At 37.0% G+C, this 16,013-nt stretch overlaps 3 protein-coding genes across 3 annotated transcripts; 2 read left to right on the top strand and 1 right to left on the bottom strand.

The window, feature by feature from the left end:
• Window positions 1-11,889: 11,889 nt before the first annotated feature.
• On the top strand, window positions 11,890-12,702 carry BESB_064320 (uncharacterized protein; the record flags this gene model as incomplete). The annotated part of the gene is made up of 2 exons (XM_029364827.1): window positions 11,890-12,118; window positions 12,572-12,702. 2 exons carry the CDS (start codon window positions 11,890-11,892, stop codon window positions 12,700-12,702), a joined length of 360 nt encoding a protein of 119 aa, XP_029214893.1.
• Window positions 12,703-13,130: 428 nt separating this feature from the next.
• Window positions 13,131-13,991, top strand: BESB_064310 (cytochrome b; the record flags this gene model as incomplete). Its single annotated transcript, XM_029364826.1, has 1 exon — window positions 13,131-13,991. One exon carries the CDS (start codon window positions 13,131-13,133, stop codon window positions 13,989-13,991), a length of 861 nt encoding a protein of 286 aa, XP_029214892.1.
• Window positions 13,992-14,652: 661 nt separating this feature from the next.
• On the bottom strand, window positions 14,653-15,012 carry BESB_064300 (uncharacterized protein; the record flags this gene model as incomplete). Its single annotated transcript, XM_029364825.1, has 1 exon — window positions 14,653-15,012. The coding sequence occupies one exon, from the start codon at window positions 15,010-15,012 to the stop codon at window positions 14,653-14,655; it is 360 nt and encodes a 119-aa protein (XP_029214891.1).
• Between the last annotated feature and the right edge of the window lie 1,001 nt (window positions 15,013-16,013).

Here is a 16,013-nt window from a genome sequence, read left to right as displayed (position 1 = left end):
CGTTTTCCCAAGAACTAACGCCGATCTCCTATTTTCTAGTACCATTAGTGAACTCTTTGGTCTGATCCTAAGTACGCAGTGAGCTAACTAGATACAAGGAACTTGACAAGCATTAATAGATTTATATAAACGACAAGGACATGAGTCTACTGGATTTTATAATACAGGGTTGAACTGTGGGTTAGTTTCAATGCCCAAGGGCAGAGCACTGGATTGGATACCCAGGGAACTGTGCTCCCATTAATAAGAATCATATTCTAAGTCACCAGGCATGCAATACCAATCAGATAACAACTGAAGCTAGACTCCATGTTACACTTACTAAAATGGGATTCCTAGGTTGATATAAACTACCTTTTTCTGGGGAGTATATACTACGAGTTGGACTACTGGTTTAGATCTTGAAGGTCTTTGTTTACCGGATCCAAGTTCTCTTGTGCTTTTCATGACCATCATGTTAAGTGCATTAGCAGAGCATAGTTAAGATGATAACTATTGTGGATATAGAACCAATTGAACACCATGTATTAATATAACAAAGATAATCAGGGTAATCTGGTATCCTTCTTGGCATAACGTTGAAACCAAGTATATGCATAGGGATGAAAATTAATAAGATACTACCTAAGAAAGACTACAAACCAGATGCTTAAATATGGAGAAGCACCGGTATTTATACATGGAATAGATTTACAGTATCTCCGAACATATCTCTGCTATAAGAAGATAAAGCCACATATAGTAGCTAGTACTGCACCAAGAGATAATACGAAATGGAAATGAGCTACAATATAGTATGTATCATGTAGGGCAATATCCATACCAGCGTTACCATAACTACACCTGTAGTACCACCTAGAGTAAACAATAGGATAAAACTAAGAGCAGCCCATAGATCTACAGTTCTTGTAGTTGTATGGCTAGCCATATAGGTACCTAACCAGTTGAAAATCTTAGTACCGGTAGGAATTGCAATCATAATAGTCATAGCAGAGAAATAAGCTCTGGTTATCTACCTCTAGACCGACTGTCATCATATGATGTGCCCATACTAAGGAACCTAGAATAGAAATACAACCCATAGCTAAGATCATAAGATTGTCCACCGAAGACAGATCTAGCAGCATACATAGATAATGTCTGCGAGACTACACCAAAAGCAGGTAAAATTAGAATGTATACCTCTGGATGTCCGAAGAACCAGAATAGATGTTGATAAAGTACACTATCACCAGAAATACATAGAATCATAAAAATTCAGTGTTTACGTGTAGATCAAGAAGGATCATAACTAATCCACCAGTAAGAATAGGTAGAGTGAAGACTAACATAAGGGCAGTAAATATGATAGCCCAGATATATAGAATATAGTTCTTAGCACCAGCATTAGAACCCATGAAGACGCAAGTACCAAGGAAGTTAATAGAACTTAAAATACTACTAATTCCTAGTACTGCAAGACCTCCGATAATCCAATCAGTTGCCTCTGGATTTAACACCATCAAGCTAGTACTTAGTGGAGGATACATTGTCCAACCAAGACCACTACCAAACTCGGAACAAATACTTTGAGTTAACAAACACAGAACCTAATGGTACTAGAAAATAGGAGATCGCGTTAGTTCTTGGGAAAACGACTTCCGAACCACCAATATATATTGGTACAAAGAAGTTACCATATCCTCCGTACAAAGCAGGCATTAAGAACATAAAGATCATAGCTAGGCCATGTATCGTTATTATCACATTATAAGTAGCTATCGTCTCTGTACAAATGATCCGCGATCCAGAACTGTATAACTCAAATCGAATAAACAAAGACATTATAGTTCCTAGAATACTGAAGATGACTCCGGTTATGAGATACAGACAACCAAGTTCTTTATGATTGCAGTACACCACCACCCCACTGGACTGCTTAAGACAGCTAAAAGTGTTGGATTTCAATATCACGGTAATCATGTTTGCTTGGAAGCTGTAGTCATTATAACTATTGATTTAGTATAAGCATAGAACCAATCCGGTAGTAAGATATACGATAGTAGCTAATCTACCATATAAGATATAAGTCGCTTGTGGAATAGCACTACCAATAATAATCAAGAAGATCATACTGTATACCCAAATAATTACCCATCCACTGACTACATTTCGAGTCATAAAATGTTGTCGTATCAACATTCGAGTATTTCAAAGCTCGAATTTCAGATAAAAGAGCTAAGTTAATGAGAGAGGACATAAATACTAACAAACCACCGGTTTTGGATGGGATTACTTTTAACACCGCATAATATGCTAAAAAGTACCATTCAGGTACGATATGAAGCGGAGTTACAAACCGGTTCACTGGTATGGAGTTATCTGGGTGCGATAATTCAATCAAACCAAAAGCCGTTTGTAAGAAAATTAAACCAATTAGATAATATGGTAGATAGGGAACAAACTGTCTCCAGACGTTCTTAACCCAGCTCACGTATTACATCTGACGGTGAACTAGCGTTCCTAACTGAATCTTGTTCAATAACAAGGAGTAATGAGCCGACATGGAGGTGCTGATACAATCCGAGGATTAGAACTCCCAATATTATCTGACCTGTTATCCCCGGCGTACCTTACGACCGTTATATGATTTAGAGATAGAATGTAATGTGGATTAATATCCACATGGTTTCTACAAAGTGTAGATATAAAATAGTGAATGGTTCTGTAAAGATCTTGCATAACATACCTTTAGATTTGCTTAGCATTATAGAGCTTGTAGGCATGTAAGTAACTAAAGAACTATAGATACTTTGAGTGAAGAATACAAGGATAGCTCCAACAATAACATGGCTAAAATGTATACCAGTTAAGATGAAAAGTCCATTACCAAATGCATTATCATTAATATAAAGAGATAGTCCTAAGTATTCCGTACAGACTAACATTAAGAAGGCGACTACCAAAGTGAATGTTCATGATATTCGTTACAGCTTGTATACAAATGTTTGGTTTTTCAAATATACGCTGGATACCACGTATACTTAATGCAGAGCATAGTTAAGATGATAACTATTGTGGATATAGAACCAATTGAACACCATGTATTAATATAACAAAGATAATCAGGGTAATCTGGTATCCTTCTTGGCATAACGTTGAAACCAAGTATATGCATAGGGATGAAAAATTAATAAGATACTACCTAAGAAGACTACAAACCAGATGCTTAAATATGGAGAAGCACCGGTATTTACATGGAATAGATTTACAGTATCTCCGAACATATCTCTGCTATAGAAGATAAAGCCACATATAGTAGCTAGTACTGCACCAAGAGATAATACGAAATGGAAATGAGCTACAATATAGTATGTATCATGTAGGGCAATATCCATACCAGCGTTACCCATAACTACACCTGTAGTACCACCTAGAGTAAACAATAGGATAAAACTAAAGAGCAGCCCATAGATCTACAGTTCTTGTAGTTGTATGGCTAGCCATATAGGTACCTAACCAGTTGAAAATCTTAGTACCGGTAGGAATTGCAATCATAATAGTCATAGCAGAGAAATAAGCTCTGGTATCTACCTCTAGACCGACTGTCATCATATGATGTGCCCATACTAAGGAACCTAGATAGAAATACAACCCATAGCTAAGATCATAGATTGTCCACCGAAGACAGATCTAGCAGCATACATAGATAATGTCTGCGAGACTACACCAAAAGCAGGTAAAATTAGAATGTATACCTCTGGATGTCCGAAGAACCAGAATAGATGTTGATAAAGTACACTATCACCAGAATACATAGAATCATAAAATTCAGTGTTTACGTGTAGATCAAGAAGGATCATAACTAATCCACCAGTAAGAATAGGTAGAGTGAAGACTAACATAAGGGCAGTAAATATGATAGCCCAGATATATAGAATATAGTTCTTAGCACCAGCATTAGAACCCATGAAGACGCAAGTACCAAGGAAGTTAATAGAACTTAAAATACTACTAATTCCTAGTACTGCAAGACCTCCGATAATCCAATCAGTTGCCTCTGGATTTAACACCATCAAGCTAGTACTTAGTGGAGGATACATTGTCCAACCAAGACACTACCAAACTCGGAACAAATACTTTGAGTTAACAACACAGAACCTAATGGTACTAGAAAATAGGAGATCGCGTTAGTTCTTGGGAAAACGACTTCCGAACCACCAATATATATTGGTACAAAAGAAGTTACCATATCCTCCGTACAAAAGCAGGCATTAAGAACATAAAGATCATAGCTAGGCCATGTATCGTTATTATCACATTTATAAGTAGCTATCGTCTCTGTACAAATGATCCGCGATCCAGAACTGTATAACTCAAATCGAATAAACAAAGACATTATAGTTCCTAGAATACTGAAGATGACTCCGGTTATTGAGATACAGACAACCAAGTTCTTTATGATTGCAGTACACCACCACCCACTGGACTGCTTAAGACAGCTAAAAGTGTTGGATTTCAATATCCTACTACATTAAGATTATTCCACATCGGTTATGTTCTAGGCGTAATATATGGATTCTTGTTCTCACTCATCTTAACAGCGAGAGAAAACTACTACTCAGATGCTAGTCTAATCAGTAGCATCGTACTTGGAGTTATCATCTCTGAGACAGGATTATTTATCAGCTTTTTTCTGGGGAGTATATACTACGAGTTGGACTACTGGTTTAGATCTTGAAGGTCTTTGTTTACCGGATCCAAGTTCTCTTGTGCTTTTCATGACCATCATGTTAAGTGCATTAGCAGAGCATAGTTAAGATGATAACTATTGTGGATATAGAACCAATTGAACACCATGTATTAATATAACAAAGATAATCAGGGTAATCTGGTATCCTTCTTGGCATAACGTTGAAACCAAGTATATGCATAGGGATGAAAATTAATAAGATACTACCTAAGAAGACTACAAACCAGATGCTTAAATATGGAGAAGCACCGGTATTTACATGGAATAGATTTACAGTATCTTCCGAACATATCTCTGCTATAGAAGATAAAGCCACATATAGTAGCTAGTACTGCACCAAGAGATAATACGAAATGGAAATGAGCTACAATATAGTATGTATCATGTAGGGCAATATCCATACCAGCGTTACCCATAACTACACCTGTAGTACCACCTAGAGTAAACAATAGGATAAAACTAAGAGCAGCCCATAGATCTACAGTTCTTGTAGTTGTATGGCTAGCCATATAGGTACCTAACCAGTTGAAAATCTTAGTACCGGTAGGAATTGCAATCATAATAGTCATAGCAGAGAAATAAGCTCTGGTATCTACCTCTAGACCGACTGTCATCATATGATGTGCCCATACTAAGGAACCTAGAATAGAAATACAACCCATAGCTAAGATCATAGATTGTCCACCGAAGACAGATCTAGCAGCATACATAGATAATGTCTGCGAGACTACACCAAAAGCAGGTAAAATTAGAATGTATACCTCTGGATGTCCGAAGAACCAGAATAGATGTTGATAAAGTACACTATCACCAGAATACATAGAATCATAAAATTCAGTGTTTACGTGTAGATCAAGAAGGATCATAACTAATCCACCAGTAAGAATAGGTAGAGTGAAGACTAACATAAGGGCAGTAAATATGATAGCCCAGATATATAGAATATAGTTCTTAGCACCAGCATTAGAACCCATGAAGACGCAAGTACCAAGGAAGTTAATAGAACTTAAAATACTACTAATTCCTAGTACTGCAAGACCTCCGATAATCCAATCAGTTGCCTCTGGATTTAACACCATCAAGCTAGTACTTAGTGGAGGATACATTGTCCAACCAAGACCACTACCAAACTCGGAACAAATACTTTGAGTTAACAACACAGAACCTAATGGTACTAGAAAATAGGAGATCGCGTTAGTTCTTGGGAAAACGACTTCCGAACCACCAATATATATTGGTACAAAGAAGTTACCATATCCTCCGTACAAAGCAGGCATTAAGAACATAAAGATCATAGCTAGGCCATGTATCGTTATTATCACATTATAAGTAGCTATCGTCTCTGTACAAATGATCCGCGATCCAGAACTGTATAACTCAAATCGAATAAACAAAGACATTATAGTTCCTAGAATACTGAAGATGACTCCGGTTATGAGATACAGACAACCAAGTTCTTTATGATTGCAGTACACCACCACCCCACTGGACTGCTTAAGACAGCTAAAAGTGTTGGATTTCAATATCACGGTAATCATGTTTGCTTGGAAGCTGTAGTCATTATAACTATTGATTTAGTATAAGCATAGAACCAATCCGGTAGTAAGATATACGATAGTAGCTAATCTACCATATAAGATATAAGTCGCTTGTGGAATAGCACTACCAATAATAATCAAGAAGATCATACTGTATACCCAAATAATTACCCATCCACTGACTACATTTCGAGTCATAAAATGTTGTCGTATCAACATTCGAGTATTCAAAGCTCGAATTTCAGATAAAAGAGCTAAGTTAATGAGAGAGGACATAAATACTAACAAACCACCGGTTTATTGGATGGGATTACTTTTAATCTCTTCGCTCCCATGGTATTTAGTAAGTTACATTGAAACGTATCCATGTAAAGTTTAACGTAATCCAGTTTACTTTATTTGTTTGTTAACCAATAAGTTTATCGTTTTGTATTTATTGACATGTTGATAAATAAATATAACAAAACCGTTTTGGATGGGATTACTTTTAACGCATAATATGCTAAAAAGTACCATTCAGGTACGATATGAAGCGGAGTTACAAACCGGTTCACTGGTATGGAGTTATCTGGGTGCGATAATTCGACATAGCTGTGATGTTAAGGAGCATAGGAGATGCTACACGCCTTAATTGGTACTGCATTGATATAATTATCGTACAAGCACTCAGCTAGTTATTGAAACACACTTCCCTTCTCGCCGTTAGCATGATCTCAAAGTACCAGAAGCCATGTGATCTATATAGTATAACGGGACATTAGACCGAACCTGCGATAGATAAATATATCTTGGATGATTGTATATTAGCGGCTAAATGTCAATCAAACATGCGAATTTTAGGTTTTCCATGAAATCTATTTGGAAGAAGAGGCTTGATAGTACTACCGTAAGTACATAATATACAGTCCCAGCAGTAGCGGTTAAACTATAGAAGAGTCGAGTATTATCCATGCATACCAGGCGTAAAAAGCGTTCATCCAGTTACTAAACAGGTGCCAGGCCAACAAGAATCCGATCCGTGTATTCCGTACAGACTAACATTAAGAAGGCGACTACCAAAGTGAATGTCATGATATTCGTACAGCTTGTATACAAATGTTGGTTTTTCAAATATACGCTGGATACCACTATACTTAATGCACTTAACATGATGGTCATGAAAAGCACAAGAGAACTTGGATCCGGTAAACAAAGACCTTCAAGATCTAAACCAGTAGTCCAACTCGTAGTATATACTCCCCAGAAAAAGCTGATAAATAATCCTGTCTCAGAGATGATACTCCAAGTACGATGCTACTGATTAGACTAGCATCTGAGTAGTAGTTTTCTCTCGCTGTTAAGATGAGTGAGAACAAGAATCCATATATTACGCCTAGAACATAACCGATGTGGAATAATCTTAATGTAGTAGGATATTGAAATCCAACACTTTTAGCTGTCTTAAGCAGTCCAGTGGGGTGGTGGTGTACTGCAATCATAAAGAACTTGGTTGTCTGTATCTCATAACCGGAGTCATCTTCAGTATTCTAGGAACTATAATGTCTTTGTTTATTCGATTTGAGTTATACAGTTCTGGATCGCGGATCATTTGTACAGAGACGATAGCTACTTATAATGTGATAATAACGATACATGGCCTAGCTATGATCTTTATGTTCTTAATGCCTGCTTTGTACGGAGGATATGGTAACTTCTTTGTACCAATATATATTGGTGTGGTTCGGAAGTCGTTTTCCAAGAACTAACGCGATCTCCTATTTTCTAGTACCATTAGGTTCTGTGTTGTTAACTCAAAGTATTTGTTCCGAGTTTGGTAGTGGTCTTGGTTGGACAATGTATCCTCCACTAAGTACTAGCTTGATGGTGTTAAATCCAGAGGGCAACTGATTGGATTATCGGAGGTCTTGCAGTACTAGGAATTAGTAGTATTTTAAGTTCTATTAACTTCCTTGGTACTTGCGTCTTCATGGGTTCTAATGCTGGTGCTAAGAACTATATTCTATATATCTGGGCTATCATATTTACTGCCCTTATGTTAGTCTTCACTCTACCTATTCTTACTGGTGGATTAGTTATGATCCTTCTTGATCTACACGTAAACACTGAATTTTATGATTCTATGTATTCTGGTGATAGTGTACTTTATCAACATCTATTCTGGTTCTTCGGACATCCAGAGGTATACATTCTAATTTTACCTGCTTTTGGTGTAGTCTCGCAGACATTATCTATGTATGCTGCTAGATCTGTCTTCGGTGGACAATCTATGATCTTAGCTATGGGTTGTATTTCTATTCTAGGTTCCTTAGTATGGGCACATCATATGATGACAGTCGGTCTAGAGGTAGATACCAGAGCTTATTTCTCTGCTATGACTATTATGATTGCAATTCCTACCGGTACTAAGATTTTCAACTGGTTAGGTACCTATATGGCTAGCCATACAACTACAAGAACTGTAGATCTATGGGCTGCTCTTAGTTTTATCCTATTGTTTACTCTAGGTGGTACTACAGGTGTAGTTATGGGTAACGCTGGTATGGATATTGCCCTACATGATACATACTATATTGTAGCTCATTTCCATTTCGTATTATCTCTTGGTGCAGTACTAGCTACTATATGTGGCTTTATCTTCTATAGCAGAGATATGTTCGGAGATACTGTAAATCTATTCCATGTAAATACCGGTGCTTCTCCATATTTAAGCATCTGGTTTGTAGTCTTCTTAGGTAGTATCTTATTAATTTTCATCCCTATGCATATACTTGGTTTCAACGTTATGCCAAGAAGGATACCAGATTACCCTGATTATCTTTGTTATATTAATACATGGTGTTCAATTGGTTCTATATCCACAATAGTTATCATCTTAACTATGCTCTGCTAATGCACTTAACATGATGGTCATGAAAAGCACAAGAGAACTTGGATCCGGTAAACAAAGACCTTCAAGATCTAAACCAGTAGTCCAACTCGTAGTATATACTCCCAGAAAAAGCTGATAAATAATCCTGTCTCAGAGATGATAACTCCAAGTACGATGCTACTGATTAGACTAGCATCTGAGTAGTAGTTTTCTCTCGCTGTTAAGATGAGTGAGAACAAGAATCCATATATTACGCCTAGAACATAACCGATGTGGAATAATCTTAATGTAGTAGGATATTGAAATCCAACACTTTTAGCTGTCTTAAGCAGTCCAGTGGGGTGGTGGTGTACTGCAATCATAAAGAACTTGGTTGTCTGTATCTCATAACCGGAGTCATCTTCAGTATTCTAGGAAACTATAATGTCTTTGTTTATTCGATTTGAGTTATACAGTTCTGGATCGCGGATCATTTGTACAGAGACGATAGCTACTTATAATGTGATAATAACGATACATGGCCTAGCTATGATCTTTATGTTCTTAATGCCTGCTTTGTACGGAGGATATGGTAACTTCTTTGTACCAATATATATTGGTGGTTCGGAAGTCGTTTTCCCAAGAACTAACGCGATCTCCTATTTTCTAGTACCATTAGTGAACTCTTTTGGTCTGATCCTAAGTACGCAGTGAGCTAACTAGATACAAGGAACTTGACAAGCATTAATAGATTTATATAAACGACAAGGACATGAGTCTACTGGATTTTATAATACAGGGTTGAACTGTGGTTAGTTTCAATGCCCAAGGCAGAGCACTGGATTGGATACCCAGGGAACTGTGCTCCCATTAATAAGAATCATATTCTAAGTCACCAGGCATGCAATACCAATCAGATAACAACTGAAGCTAGACTCCATGTTACACTTACTAAAATGGGATTCCTAGGTTGATATAAACTACCTTTTTCTGGGAGTATATACTACGAGTTGGACTACTGGTTTAGATCTTGAAGGTCTTTGTTTACCGGATCCAAGTTCTCTTGTGCTTTTCATGACCATCATGTTAAGTGCATTAGCAGAGCATAGTTAAGATGATAACTATTGTGGATATAGAACCAATTGAACACCATGTATTAATATAACAAAGATAATCAGGGTAATCTGGTATCCTTCTTGGCATAACGTTGAAACCAAGTATATGCATAGGGATGAAAATTAATAAGATACTACCTAAGAAGACTACAAACCAGATGCTTAAATATGGAGAAGCACCGGTATTTACATGGAATAGATTTACAGTATCTCCGAACATATCTCTGCTATAGAAGATAAAGCCACATATAGTAGCTAGTACTGCACCAAGAGATAATACGAAATGGAAATGAGCTACAATATAGTATGTATCATGTAGGGCAATATCCATACCAGCGTTACCCATAACTACACCTGTAGTACCACCTAGAGTAAACAATAGGATAAAACTAAGAGCAGCCCATAGATCTACAGTTCTTGTAGTTGTATGGCTAGCCATATAGGTACCTAACCAGTTGAAAATCTTAGTACCGGTAGGAATTGCAATCATAATAGTCATAGCAGAGAAATAAGCTCTGGTATCTACCTCTAGACCGACTGTCATCATATGATGTGCCCATACTAAGGAACCTAGAATAGAAATACAACCCATAGCTAAGATCATAGATTGTCCACCGAAGACAGATCTAGCAGCATACATAGATAATGTCTGCGAGACTACACCAAAAGCAGGTAAAATTAGAATGTATACCTCTGGATGTCCGAAGAACCAGAATAGATGTTGATAAAGTACACTATCACCAGAATACATAGAATCATAAAATTCAGTGTTTACGTGTAGATCAAGAAGGATCATAACTAATCCACCAGTAAGAATAGGTAGAGTGAAGACTAACATAAGGGCAGTAAATATGATAGCCCAGATATATAGAATATAGTTCTTAGCACCAGCATTAGAACCCATGAAGACGCAAGTACCAAGGAAGTTAATAGAACTTAAAATACTACTAATTCCTAGTACTGCAAGACCTCCGATAATCCAATCAGTTGCCTCTGGATTTAACACCATCAAGCTAGTACTTAGTGGAGGATACATTGTCCAACCAAGACCACTACCAAACTCGGAACAAATACTTTGAGTTAACAACACAGAACCTAATGGTACTAGAAAATAGGAGATCGCGTTAGTTCTTGGGAAAACGACTTCCGAACCACCAATATATATTGGTACAAAGAAGTTACCATATCCTCCGTACAAGCACTCAGCTAGTTATTGAGAGACACTCACGAGCCCAAAACCATAACTTCGTAATCTCAATGGTTTGTGATAGAACCATAACACAATGATCTTTACACAGTTCAACCCTGTATTATAAAATCCAGTAGACTCATGTCCTTGTCGTTTATATAAATCTATTAATGCTTGTCAAGTTCCTTGTATCTAGTGTTGATGTACAACAGACGCTCTCCTTGTTCCACTACCTAACCATAATCTATTGTTCCAGATATTAAGGAATGTACGCTTCATATAACTACACAACGTTATGCCAAGAAGGATACCAGATTACCCTGATTATCTTTGTTATATTAATACATGGTGTTCAATTGGTTCTATATCCACAATAGTTATCATCTTAACTATGCTCTGCATTAAGTATAGTGGTATCCAGCGTATATTTGAAAAACCAACATTTGTATACAAGCTGTACGAATATCATGACATTCACTTTGGTAGTCGCCTTCTTAATGTTAGTCTGTACGGAATACTTAGGACTATCTCTTTATATTAATGATAATGCATTTGGTAATGGACTTTTCATCTTAACTGGTATACATTTTAGCCATGTTATTGTTGGAGCTATCCTTGTATTCTTCACTCAAAGTATCTATAGTTCTTTAGTTACTTACATGCCTACAAGCTCTATAATGCTAAGCAAATCTAAAGGTATGTTATGCAAGATCTTTACAGAACCATTCACTATTTTATATCTACACTTTGTAGAAACTCATGTGGATATTAATCCACATTACATTCTATCTCTAAATCATATAACGGTCGTAAGGTACGCCGGGATAACAGGTCAGATAATATTGGGAGTTCTAATCCTCGATTGTATCAGCACCTCCATGTCGGCTCATTACTCCCTTGTTATTGAACAAGATTCAGTTAGGAACGCTAAAGTGATACCTGTAATTATTTGGGTATACAGTATGATCTTCTTGATTATTATTGGTAGTGCTATTTCCACAAGCGACTTATATCTTATATGGTAGATTAGCTACTATCGTATATCTTACTACCGGATTGGTTCTATGCTTATACTAAATCAATAGTTATAAATGACTACAGCTTCCAAGCAAACATGATTACCGTGATATTGAAATCCAACACTTTTAGCTGTCTTAAGCAGTCCAGTGGGGGTGGTGGTGTACTGCAATCATAAAGAACTTGGTTGTCTGTATCTCATAACCGGAGTCATCTTCAGTATTCTAGGAACTATAATGTCTTTGTTTATTCGATTTGAGTGAACACATAAGATCATCGAATTTAACGGTATGCTCCTGAAAGTAACGGTACAAGCTGTAAACAAAGGACTCCTTAACTTAAACTGAGGAGTCAAGTAGGTACAAACCGTACAAGGATTAATTATGTCCATCTGTGCATCTAAGTTGAGACTATCGGTTATATATTTTAGACGCTAACTTCCCGGCTAAACTTTGACTTATTAAACCAGCCTGGGATCATAAAAGTACTATGTATGGTAAGATTGAGCGTGAACATTGGATGTCACCATGGTTATAGTTACGGTACATATATAAAATCTACAGTACGATTTGAGATTTGTTACGTGACGAGCGGTGTGTTTAAGACTAGTTTACATGCGCTCATTTTAATATGTAGTTATTTAACGAAGTTCTATTGTGCTAGCATGGTTTCGAGAACACACCAAATTTCCATGAGTCTATTCCGGGCACACCTCGTCTTTTATCGGTGTGCTCTCAATCTAAATTCATCTTATAACTTTGGTTTCTTAGTTGCAATTACCTTTGTACTCCAAATAATTACAGGTATCACTTTAGCGTTCCGATATACTTCTGAAGCATCTTGTGCATTTGCTAGTGTTCAACATCTAGTTAGAGAGGTAGCAGCAGGATGGGAATTTAGGATGTTGCATGCAACAACTGCTTCTTTCGTCTTCTTGTGTATCTTAATACACATGTCTCGAGGTATGTATAACTCCAGCTATAGTTATTTAACTACTGCTTGGATGTCTGGTTTAGTTTTATATCTACTTACTATAGCCACTGCTTTCCTCGGTTATGTACTACCATGGGGACAGATGAGTTTCTGGGGTGCTACAGTCATTACTAATCTCCTTTCTCCAATACCATATTTAGTACCTTGGTTACTCGGTGGATACTATGTATCTGATGTAACATTAAAACGATTCTTTGTATTGCACTTTATATTACCTTTTGTAGGTTGCATTCTAATTGTATTACACATCTTCTATTTACATTTAAATGGTTCTAGTAACCCTGCAGGTATTGATTCCGCACTTAAAGTAGCCTTCTATCCTCATATGTTAATGACCGATGCTAAATGTCTATCCTATCTAATTGGTTTAATTTTCTTACAAACGGCTTTTGGTTTGATTGAATTATCGCACCCAGATAACTCCATACCAGTGAACCGGTTTGTAACTCCGCTTCATATCGTACCTGAATGGTACTTTTTAGCATATTATGCGGTGTTAAAAGTAATCCCATCCAAAACCGGTGGTTTGTTAGTATTTATGTTATCAACATGTCAATGAAATATCAACAACGATGAAACTTATTTGGTTAACATAACAACATAGAAGGTAAAGGATTACGTTCAAACTTTACACTGGATACGTTTCAATGTTAACTTACTAAATACCATGGGAGCGAAGAGAATCTAATATGTAACTCCGTTCATGGAAATCAAAAGAGCTTTCACGCTATCTCTAGTGCCTGTCGAGTCGCTCAAGGAAGATTTGATCCTGTATATGATTTAAGGGATGTAAAGGTGCTCAGGGTCTAACCGTCGGGCCATCTGGATCCTCATATTCAAAGATAATTCTATTTAAGAAAGTTTTAGATAAACGACATGTGAAGAGTCGGACCAACTTTCACGCACGACGATAATTACCCGACAAGGATTTACCTACCTTTGGACCGTCATAATACAGCCGCCGTTTACATTTTACTGCACCGGGCAGGGATTATATACTATACCTCTACAGTGGTATTAGCAGTATCTAGTGTTGATGTACAACAGACGCTCTCCTTGTTCCACTACCTAACCATAATCTATTGTTCCAGATATTAAGGAATGTACGCTTCATATAACTACACAACGTTATGCCAAGAAGGATACCAGATTACCCTGATTATCTTTGTTATATTAATACATGGTGTTCAATTGGTTCTATATCCACAATAGTTATCATCTTAACTATGCTCTGCTAATGCACTTAACATGATGGTCATGAAAAGCACAAGAGAACTTGGATCCGGTAAACAAAGACCTTCAAGATCTAAACCAGTAGTCCAACTCGTAGTATATACTCCCCAGAAAAAGCTGATAAATAATCCTGTCTCAGAGATGATAACTCCAAGTACGATGCTACTGATTAGACTAGCATCTGAGTAGTAGTTTTCTCTCGCTGTTAAGATGAGTGAGAACAAGAATCCATATATTACGCCTAGAACATAACCGATGTGGAATAATCTTAATGTAGTAGGATATTGAAATCCAACACTTTTAGCTGTCTTAAGCAGTCCAGTGGGGTGGTGGTGTACTGCAATCATAAAGAACTTGGTTGTCTGTATCTCATAACCGGAGTCATCTTCAGTATTCTAGGAACTATAATGTCTTTGTTTATTCGATTTGAGTTATACAGTTCTGGATCGCGGATCATTTGTACAGAGACGATAGCTACTTATAATGTGATAATAACGATACATGGCCTAGCTATGATCTTTATGTTCTTAATGCCTGCTTTGTACGGAGGATATGGTAACTTCTTTGTACCAATATATATTGGTGGTTCGGAAGTCGTTTTCCCAAGAACTAACGCGATCTCCTTTTCTAGTACCATTAGTGAACTCTTTTGGTCTGATCCTAAGTACGCAGTGAGCTAACTAGATACAAGGAACTTGACAAGCATTAATAGATTTATATAAACGACAAGGACATGAGTCTACTGGATTTTATAATACAGGGTGAACTGTGGGTTATTTCAATGCCCAGGCAGAGCACTGGATTGGATACCCAGGGAACTGTGCTCCCATTAATAAGAATCATATTCTAAGTCACCAGGCATGCAATACCAATCAGATAACAACTGAAGCTAGACTCCATGTTACACTTACTAAAATGGGATTCCTAGTTGATATAAACTACCTTTTTCTGGGAGTATATACTACGAGTTGGACTACTGGTTTAGATCTTGAAGGTCTTTGTTTACCGGATCAAGTTCTCTTGTGCTTTTCATGACCATCATGTTAAGTGCATTAGCAGAGCATAGTTAAGATGATAACTATTGTGGATATAGAACCAATTGAACACCATGTATTAATATAACAAAGATAATCAGGGTAATCTGGTATCCTTCTTGGCATAACGTTGTGTAAGTTATATGAAGCGTACATTCCTTAATATCTGGAACAATAGATTATGGTTAGGTAGTGGAACAAGGAGAGCGTCTGTTGTACATCAACACTAGATACAAGGAACTTGACAAGCATTAATAGATTTATATAAACGACAAGGACATGAGTCTACTGGATTTTATAATACAGGGTTGAAC

This window comes from Besnoitia besnoiti (genome assembly GCF_002563875.1).
Source record: "Besnoitia besnoiti strain Bb-Ger1 chromosome Unknown contig00057, whole genome shotgun sequence".
Lineage (NCBI taxonomy): Eukaryota > Apicomplexa > Conoidasida > Eucoccidiorida > Sarcocystidae > Besnoitia > Besnoitia besnoiti.
This window is presented reverse-complemented; position numbering and strand designations above follow the sequence as displayed.